At 50.7% G+C, this 9,532-nt stretch overlaps 1 protein-coding gene across 1 annotated transcript in view; it reads right to left on the bottom strand.

Annotated features, from left to right (window-relative positions):
- Window positions 1-353: 353 nt before the first annotated feature.
- The window catches only part of LOC130205730 (unconventional myosin-XVIIIb), an 11,328-nt gene continuing 2,149 nt past the window's right edge, over window positions 354-9,532 (bottom strand). The window contains exons 4-15 of the mRNA XM_056433227.1: window positions 9,406-9,468; window positions 9,096-9,254; window positions 8,271-8,384; window positions 7,604-7,720; window positions 7,447-7,530; window positions 7,238-7,375; window positions 6,848-7,033; window positions 4,593-4,726; window positions 4,439-4,480; window positions 2,764-2,943; window positions 1,738-2,669; window positions 354-472 (exon numbers count right to left, since the gene is read on the bottom strand). Of these exons, the coding sequence (XP_056289202.1) occupies window positions 1,748-2,669; window positions 2,764-2,943; window positions 4,439-4,480; window positions 4,593-4,726; window positions 6,848-7,033; window positions 7,238-7,375; window positions 7,447-7,530; window positions 7,604-7,720; window positions 8,271-8,384; window positions 9,096-9,254; window positions 9,406-9,468 (2,139 nt within the window). The 3' untranslated portion in view covers window positions 354-472; window positions 1,738-1,747. The remainder of the gene's footprint in view (window positions 473-1,737; window positions 2,670-2,763; window positions 2,944-4,438; window positions 4,481-4,592; window positions 4,727-6,847; window positions 7,034-7,237; window positions 7,376-7,446; window positions 7,531-7,603; window positions 7,721-8,270; window positions 8,385-9,095; window positions 9,255-9,405; window positions 9,469-9,532) is intronic.

Below are 9,532 nucleotides of genomic sequence, written 5' to 3'. Positions count from 1 at the left end.
CCCTGTGGACTAAAGTGGTAGTGTTGTTTCTGGCGCCCCCTGTGGACTAAAGTGGTAGTGTTGGTACATTGTTGATATTCACCGTTAGACAACTGGAGGAGCAGATATTATTATCTCTGTGAAGCTCCCCCTCCTCTTCATCCTCCTCTTCCTCCAACTCACTCACTATATCACCCCCCCCCCCCCCCCACCCCATATTCTCTCTACCCCACGTCTCCTCGGTTTCTCTCGCTGCCGTTGTTTGGTCTCCTCCTCCTCTTCCTCTTCCTCTTCCTCCACCTCCTCCTCCGATGCGTTGTGGAAGTTAATAAGTTATATCACGGATCCGTGGAATAAATTCCCGAAGCAAGAAGTGAAGAGAGTAATTTTATTCATGTACAAACGTGTTTCCGTCTTCACAGGTCAAAGGAGGAATCTCCTTTTTGAGGAGTTTCTTCGGCGCCTTCAGTCTGAGGTCAGAACAGAGAGGATGCTGGGAAATAAAACAGAGAGAGAGCGATGACATCCTGTTCAGGTCTGGGCCTGCCCCCATCAATCGGTTGTAAGTCTCCTGAACGCTCCTCCAGGACTGAACCCGTGAGAACCGTGGAGTCGGTTCTTCAGATGTTCTTTTGGGAAGTCGATCTGAAACTAAACTAAAACCAGCACGTGTTGAACTTATAATAATATCTGTAGAATGTAAAGGTTCTACCAAGAACCACCCACTTCTAGAGAACCCCGAACAAAGGCTGGAAAGTGGGTTTCAAGGGTTCTCTGTCAGTCGCTGGGTTCCATTAGGAATCCTTTTCTTTCTTTAAAAGAGTTCTTCGAGGGTTGCTGAAGATCCTTCCGGACCACATCCCCAAGGAATTGATCGAGGAACCCTGGCTGGGTTCTAGTTGAAACCCTTGGAATACATGAAGGGTCCCCTAAAATGTGGTAAAGTTCTGGACATGACATCCGAGGATGGAGCCATTACACCAGTGGTCCCCAAACTACGGCCCGCCTCCCCATGTGGCCCCGCCCCCTGAACAATACCAGAGACGCGTTCCGATTTATTATTTGTTTCACCTGGCCCGCTGCCGTTGAGGCTGCAGTGAGACGCGGAGAAAATGTGGAGTGGTGCTCTTCACAATAAAACATCTTTGATGGGACGTGTCGCGTCTCGGCCAATCAGCGTTCAGATGTCGACAGCGTTTGGGAAGTTAGGTTAGCTTGAATGTTAGCCCGCTACATCTGCTGCTGTCACGCTGCACGGTGTAGCGATGCTAACAAAGTACCCGTACGTTAAACACGATGTGATTTAGCATATTTTTAGTATCGATACTTCATTAAGAGAGCGATCAGAGCGCACGCTGCTCCGTTAAATGCTGTCTGCACGCGCAACGCTCACAGCGGGTGGCGCGCACACAGGTGAGCACTCTCTCACTAGCACCCCCCCCCCCGGCTGGCCCTCCAGCAGACAAGGGTAACGTCATGCGGCCCTCTCAGGAAAAAGTTGGGGACCCCTGCATTACACCATACAAGGGTTCTCTGTAGACCCTCTCATGGGGGGGGGGGTGTTGAGTGGAACCTTACACAGATATAACCCTTTAAGTGTTAGTTAAATCTATCTGAAAGGTTCCAGGTGTAACCCTTAAAGGAGCCAGTAGTCAGAATGGGGATTCTCTAATGGAGACAACCAGAAGAACCCCAGAAGAACCCTAGAAGAACCCTCGGTGGTTCTAGGGAGCACCTTCCCTTGTCAGAGGGACTCACCTCATCGTCCTCAGTCGCTCTCTTTCTTCAGGTATCTCTTCATGACCGACGCCACGTCGCCCGCCTCGCTGCCCTCGGCCTCCAGACGTTCTCCCCGTGGTTTCTCCAGCCGGCGCCTGGACCCGCTTCCCTGGGAACTCCCCCCAGAACCACCGGAGCTGGACGACTCGGTCTCGGAGCTCTTCCTGCCGCCGCGGGTCGAAGGCGGCAGCTCCCCGAAGTGGACGCTCAGCGCCCGGCGGCCTTTCAGCGAGCCGGCCAGGCTGCTGGCGGACTGAGCTCTCCGGATGGCGGGCAGGATGTCGGAAGCGGCGTCGTCCCGGTCCTCAACCAGGCGCCGGTTCTGGAAGACCATGGGTTCTGAACCCAGAGAGCCTTCGCCTCCCTCCTCTGCAGCGAGACTACCCAGCATGCACCGCCTCAGTGCCTGCGGGGAGCGCTGCACGGGGGTCGCCCAGGAGCGCGGCCATTCGTCCGGGTCCTCCTCCGGGATGCACAGGGAGGGGGGCCGGTGGCGAGCGGCGGGGGGCGACGCCAAGGAGGAGAGGCGCGGCAGCGAGGGAACCGCGGAGAGGGAGTCGCTGGAGTTGAAGCGGGAGAGTTTGGCCGCGGACGCCGGAGCGTCGCCGACGGAGCGAGCGCTGGCGGCGCGGGCCAAGAGCGGCGAGGCCGGTTTGAGGATGGGCCGCGGCTCCTGGGGGTCGGCGGGCTCGAGTGCCGAGGCCCTCCGCCGGAGGGTCGAGGCCGCGGTGGTCTGGTAGACCGGCAGGGAGACGGTGCTGCCGGCGCCGGCGCCCGCTTCGCCGCCGGCTCGCCGCTTCCGGAGTCCGTCCAGCAGCTCAGACAGAGCGGAGGAGGACGGGGCCCGGCTGAGACCTCTGGGACCCGGGCCGCCGGGCTCAGAGCCCTCGGCATCGGGATCCACGCAGGAGCTGCGGGAAAAGTCGACAACCGCCGGGACGGAATCAGGTTCAGTGACGAGGTGATCAACAAGCAAGTAAAGAATCCGGAGTGTTCCGGGCATACCGGAAGCTGTTGGTGCTCATGGTGTCCACCAGAGACTGGCGCCCCCCTTGGCTGCTGATGGTACTGCTGCCATACGGGGAGCCCCCCCCGCGGGACCCTCCGCTGGGGACTCCCAACCAATGACGGATCCCCTCGCCGACGTCCTCTGTCCCGATGGAGCCAACACTGGACACCGAGTCCCTGCCGAGCAAGACCTCATTGCATCACACGATGCAGACCCCCCCCCCCCCCACACACACACATGATGCAGACCCCCCCCACACACGATGCAGACCCCTCCCCCAAAATGTATGCACGTTTTTATAGTTCTTTTATCTGAAGAGAATATATATATATATATATATATATACATCTATATACTGTATATATAAATATGTGTAAATATAAAATATATAAATACATATTTTATATATGTATACATATATATGTATATATGTATATATATTAGGGCTGTCAGCGTTAACGCGTTAATCTATGCAATTAATTTGGCCGCGTTAACGCACTAAAATATTTTAACGCAATTAACGCAATTCTTTTTTTTTCTTCTTTTTTTTTACCGCGGCAGTACGGTTTGACACTGTTTCCGTTTTTAAAACAATTATTTCTCCGCGAAAATAAGGAGCAGAAATCAGTTTAACTCGTGGATGAATCAGTCGGGTTTCCTCCTGCTCCTCCTTCCTCCCGTCTCCCCCTCTGAGACACAGAGGAACGGAGGGGCGACGTGTCGGGTGACGCGGCGCGGAAAGAACTCGTCACACGAAACCGTGATTTGTCAATCCATTTGTCTGTCAACATTTCGGGGAAAAAACAACCAATGAACACTCAGTAAATCACAAAGGACCTCCCACCTCACAGGTTAGGCTTATTTAGCAGCCTGTCAGTCAGAGAGCAGAGAACACGGCGCAAGGACAACTGAGCCTGATTTCAGAGCTGAGATTGTTCTGGAATGTTTGATGTAGAACACGTGGGGGTGTGTCACATGCAAAAGACTTTAAACGGTGAATTTAATTTATTTTGTAAAATGTATAAAATGAGCCCAGCCTCCAGAGGGTGAATGTGACATATGTGAATGTCAGTCAGTTACCAAGGCCACTGGTTCTGCTGCTGTTCAATGTTAAAGATGTCAGGACCAATGGGGTCTCAATATACTTTTTTTTTTTTTACTAATCTGATGTTTCACTGAAGAAACAATTTACCATCCACGATATTAAATACCTCGCTGGCACTTTATATGTAGGAGCCTCTTTGAAAACACAGCTCTGTGTGAAGTTTTGTCTTTAAAAAGAAGGAACAAACTTTTAAGCGCGATTAATCGCGATTAATTAATCGCAATTTCAAAATGTGCGATTAATTAGTTAATTTTTTTAAATCGATTGACAGCCGTAATATATATATATACAAAATATGTATAAATCTAAAATATAAACATACAAAATTATCTATATTTACTTTTTTATATAGAAATATGTATAAGTATATATATATATTTGTATATATATATATATGTATATATATGAGATATCTTCACACACACACACACACACACACACACACACACACACACACACACACACACACACACACACACACACACACACACACACACACACACACACACACACACACACACACACACACACACACACACACACACACACGTTGGTGGGGTTCTTACAGCTCTTTCTTTGGAGTCCAGGACTCCGTAGCAGTGTGAGCGCTGCAGTGAAGAGCAGAAAGTGAGAGGGTGAGATCACACACAGTGATGGTTTAAGGCAGCAAGGAGGCGAGGAGGCGAGGAGGCGAGGAGGCCCCTCAGCGAAGCTGCGTACCTTTCAGAGTCGCTCTCGTCGCTGGACTCCACCTCCTCCAGGGCGGCCTGCAGGTCCACGATGCGGCGGATGGACGTCTCGAGGTCGGCCTGCAGCGCCTGTCTGACGGCGTTCAGCTCCTCCACCTGCATGTCCTGCAAGACAAGGGTGAGGGCAGAGAGAGGTCAAAGGACTGTCAATGAGAACTTCTATACAACCATAGGAGTCGCCCCCTGGTGGTCAGGAGAGAGACTGCAGCTGTAACACATGAAGCAGAGACTTGTAATCTCCTACCCGACAACCGAGGACCAATCAGCTTCATGCGTCCAACATGACATCACTAGCCAAACATTCAGCTCCATGACCTCTGAGAAGAGATTCATTGGTTCATCTCGTCGGTTTTATTGTTGCTTTCTGCGGTTGTTCTGTCTCTTTAGCATTCTGTCACACACACACACATTCACACATACACACACATACACACAAACAAGCACACACACACATCGAGGCTTTCAAAGTTATTGGCTTTGTTGGCTTTGAGGAGACGGGTGTTGGTGCAGTGGTTGTCATAGAGATACATAACCAAGTATGGATGTGTGTGTGTGTGTGTATGGATGTGTGTGTGTGTGTGTGTGTGTATGGATGTGTGTGTGTATGTATGTGTGTGTGTGTGTGTGTATGGATGTGTGTGTGTGTATGGATGTGTGTGTGTATGTGTGTGTGTGTGTATGTGTATGGATGTGTGTGTGTGTATGTGTGTGTGTGTGTGTATGGATGTGTGTGTGTGTGGATGTGTGTGTTTGTGTGTGTGTGTATGGATGTGTGTGTTTGTGTGTGTGTGTATGGATGTGTATGGATGTGTGTGTATGGATGTGTGTGTATGGTTGTGTGTGTATGGATGTGTGTATGGATGTGTGTGTGTGTGTGTGGATGTGTGTGTGTATGGATGTATGTGTGTGTGTGTGTATGGATGTGTGTGTGGATGTGTGTGTGTGGATGTGTGTATGGATGTGTGTGTGTGTGTGTATGGATGTGTGTGTATGGATGTGTGTGTATGGATGTGTGTGTGTATGGATGTGTGTGTATGGATGTGTGTGTATGGATGTGTGTATGGATGTCTGTGTGTGTGTGTGTGTGTGTGTATGGATGTGTGTGTGTGTGGATGTGTGTGTGTGTGGATGTGTGTGTCTGTCTGTCTGTCTGTCTGTGTCTGTGTGTGTGTGTCTGTGTGTGTGTGTGTGTGTGTGTGTGTGTGTGTGTGTGTGTGTGTGTGTGTGTGTGTGTGTGTGTGTGTGTGTGTGTGTGTGTGTGTGTGTGGTAGCTTTTAAAGGGCATCCTTGTGTGCATGTGTGTTGCTTTGTGCTAATAACTGAATAATCATGAAGCTCTTCTCGTTGCTCAGAGGTCACAGAACACAAGACACAGTTCTCCTGGAACATGAGGGGCGAATTATCTATATAGTAATATATTAAATATGTATTATCTATATCGTAATATATTAAATATGTATTATCTTTATTATCATTTCTAAAATATGTATTATCTATATAATAATATCTAAAATATGTATTTCTTTATATAATAATATATTAAATATGTATTTATTTATATAATAATATATTAAATATTTATTATCTATATAGTAATATATTAAATATGTATTATCTATATAGTAATATATTAAATATGTATTATCTATATAGTAATATATTAAATATGTATTATCTATATAATCATTTCTAAAATATGTATTATCTATATAGTAATATATTAAATATGTATTATCTATATAGTAATATATTAAATATGTATTATCTATATAATATTATCTAAAATATGTATTTATTTATATAATAATATATTAAATATGTATTTATTTATATAATAATATATTAAATATGTATTATCTATATAATAATATCTAAAATATGTATTTATTTATATAATAATATATTAAATATGTATTTATCTGTATAATTATATATAAATATAAACCCATGAAGCATAGACTTCTATACAACTAGAGGAGACTCCTCTGGTTGTATAGAAGTCTATGCTTCATGTTTTAAAGCTGCATTCCCTCTCCTGACCACCAGGGGGAGACTCCTCTGGTTGTATAGAAGTCTATGCTTCATGTGTTAAAGCTGCATACCCTCTCCTGACCACCAGGGGGAGACTCCTCTGGTTGTATAGAAGTCTATGCTTCATGTGTTAAAGCTGCATTCCCTCTCCTGACCACCAGGGGGAGACTCCTCTGGTTGTATAGAAGCCCTCACCAGCTCCATGCGCCGCCGGCTGCTGTCCTGCTCCCTCTGGACCAGGTCCTGGTTCTCCAGCCTCGTGTCCTGGAGGCGCTGCAGGTAGTACCGGGCGTTCTCCTTCTCCCGGGCCTCGTTCTGGGCGCTCTGCTCAAGCTCCGCCCCCAGACGGACCACGCTGTCCCTCAAACGCAACACCAGCACCTGCACATCACGGGGGGGGGGGGGGGGGGGGGGCATGAAGTAGTCCGAGACCCGAGCAGAAATTTTTGACCGCATTCGTCGCACACGATGCGTTCAAGGACCGTAGGAAAGATCACCATCTGGCCACATTGATTGAACCTTTGCCATCTCTTAACCAATCAGACCAGAAGAGTGTTGCATCATGGGGGATTGAGGCGGCCTCACCTCAAACCTCTTGACCTGCCCTCTCTGGAACTCCAGCTTGTTCTCCAGGTCGCACACGCGCGCCTCCTGCCTGCTGACGATGCTGCGCCCCACGGTGGACGCCTCCAGGAACTGCACCCTGGACACGCTCTGCTGGAGCTGCGGGGGGGGGGGGGGGGAGCCTCACTAACACACCAGAGGCATCACAGACCTGCCGCTGCGCCGCTCACCTCCTCCCGCAGGAGGTGCCTCTGCTTCTCGGCCTCCTGCAGCTCCGCCTGCAGCTCTCTGATCTGAGCGATGTCGCTGGACGACTGGACAGAGCAGACGTCACTCAGAGGGACAGACAACACAAACCGGCCAATCAGGGGCGGCGGGGGGCGGTACCTGGGCGATGAGCGCCTTGTGCTTCTTCATCAGCTCGTTCAGGTCCTCCTGGTCTTCCTCCAGGCGCCGCAGGAGCTCCACCTTGTCCCGCTGTAGCAGGGACAGCTGCTCGTCCACCTGAGCAGAGGTCACAGAGGTCACGTAGGTCACAGAGGTCATGTAGGTCACAGAGGTCACGTAGGTCACAGAGGTCATGTAGGTCACAGAGGTCACGTAGGTCACGTGGGGCACAGAGGTCATGTGGGTCACAGAGGTCACGTAGGTCACAGAGGTCACGTAGGTCACAGTGGTCATGTGGGTCACAGAGGTCACGTAGGTCACAGAGGTCACGTAGGTCACAGTGGTCATGTGGGTCACAGAGGTCACGTAGGTCACAGAGGTCACGTAGGTCACAGTGGTCACGCGGGGCACAGAGGTCATGTGGGTCACAGAGGTCACGCGGGGCACAGAGGTCATGTGGGTCACAGGTCACGCGGGGCACAGAGGTCATGTGGGTCACAGAGGTCACGCGGGGCACAGAGGTCATGTGGGTCACAGAGGTCACGCGGGGCACAGAGGTCATGTGGGTCACATAGGTCACGCGGGGCACAGAGGTCATGTGGGTCACATAGGTCACAGGCTCCTCCCCCCCACAGGCCCCTCCCCCACAGGCTCAGGTGTGACTCACCACACTCTTCAGCTTGCAGAGGTTCTCCAGCTCCAGCTGAGAGTTCTCCAACTCCTGAGAGAGAGAATCATGGAGGCTCTCCACCTGCAGCCGCCGGGCCTCACTCTCCTCCAGCTGGGGGGGGGGGGGACATGTGACAAGTGTCACGTGTCATGTGTCAGGTGACATGTGGCAGGTGACATGTGGCAGGTGACATGTGGCAGGTGACAGGTGACATGTGGCAGGTGACATGTGACAGGTGACATGTGGCAGGTGACATGTGACATGTGGCAGGTGACATGTGGCATGTGGCAGGTGACATGTGACATGTGGCAGGTGGCATGTGACAAGTGTCACGTGTCATGTGTCAGGTGACATGTGGCAGGTGACATGTGGCAGGTGACATGTGGCAGGTGACATGTGACATGTGACAGGTGACATGTGGCATGTGGCAGGTGACATGTGACATGTGACATGTGACATGTGGCAGGTGACATGTGGCAGGTGACATGTGGCAGGTGACATGTGACATGTGGCAGGTGACATGTGGCAGGTGACATGTGGCAGGTGACATGTGACATGTGGCAGGTGACATGTGACATGCGACATGTGACATGTGGCAGGTGGCAGGTGACATGTGACATGTGGCAGGTGACATGTGACAAGTGGCAGGTGACATGTGACATCTGACATGTGGCAGGTGACATGTGACATGTGGCAGGTGACATGTGGCAGGTGACATGTGACATGTGGCAGGTGACATGTGACATGTGGCAGGTGACATGTGGCAGGTGACATGTGGCAGGTGACATGTGACATGTGACATGTGGCAGGTGACAGCTCTACCTGGCAGTGGAGGCGCTCCAGCTGCTCCCGCCCCCCCAGGGGGAGGTGCTGCCCCGGCTCCCCGGTGGAGAGGAGCAGCTGGGCGTCGGCCAGCAGGGCGTGGCTCCTCCTGAGGTCGCGCCGCAGCTTCTGCTCCACGTCGAAGTCTCTGTGCCCCACCTGACATGACAGGTGAGAGTGTGTGTGAGTGTATCTATGTGTGTGTGTGTCTCTGTGTGTGTGTGTATGTCTGTGTGTGTGTCTCTGTGTGTGTGTGTATGTCTGTGTGTGTGTCTCTGTGTGTGTGTGTATGTCTGTGTGTGTGTTCCACCTGGCTTCCCTTCCCTGCTTCTCCTTCTACTCCTCCCTGCACTGTATTCTCCAACTGCTTCAGCTGCACACACACACACACACACACACACACACACACACACACACACACACACACACACACACAG

This window comes from Pseudoliparis swirei, chromosome 15, assembly GCF_029220125.1.
Source record: "Pseudoliparis swirei isolate HS2019 ecotype Mariana Trench chromosome 15, NWPU_hadal_v1, whole genome shotgun sequence".
Taxonomy (NCBI): domain Eukaryota; kingdom Metazoa; phylum Chordata; class Actinopteri; order Perciformes; family Liparidae; genus Pseudoliparis; species Pseudoliparis swirei.
This window is presented reverse-complemented; position numbering and strand designations above follow the sequence as displayed.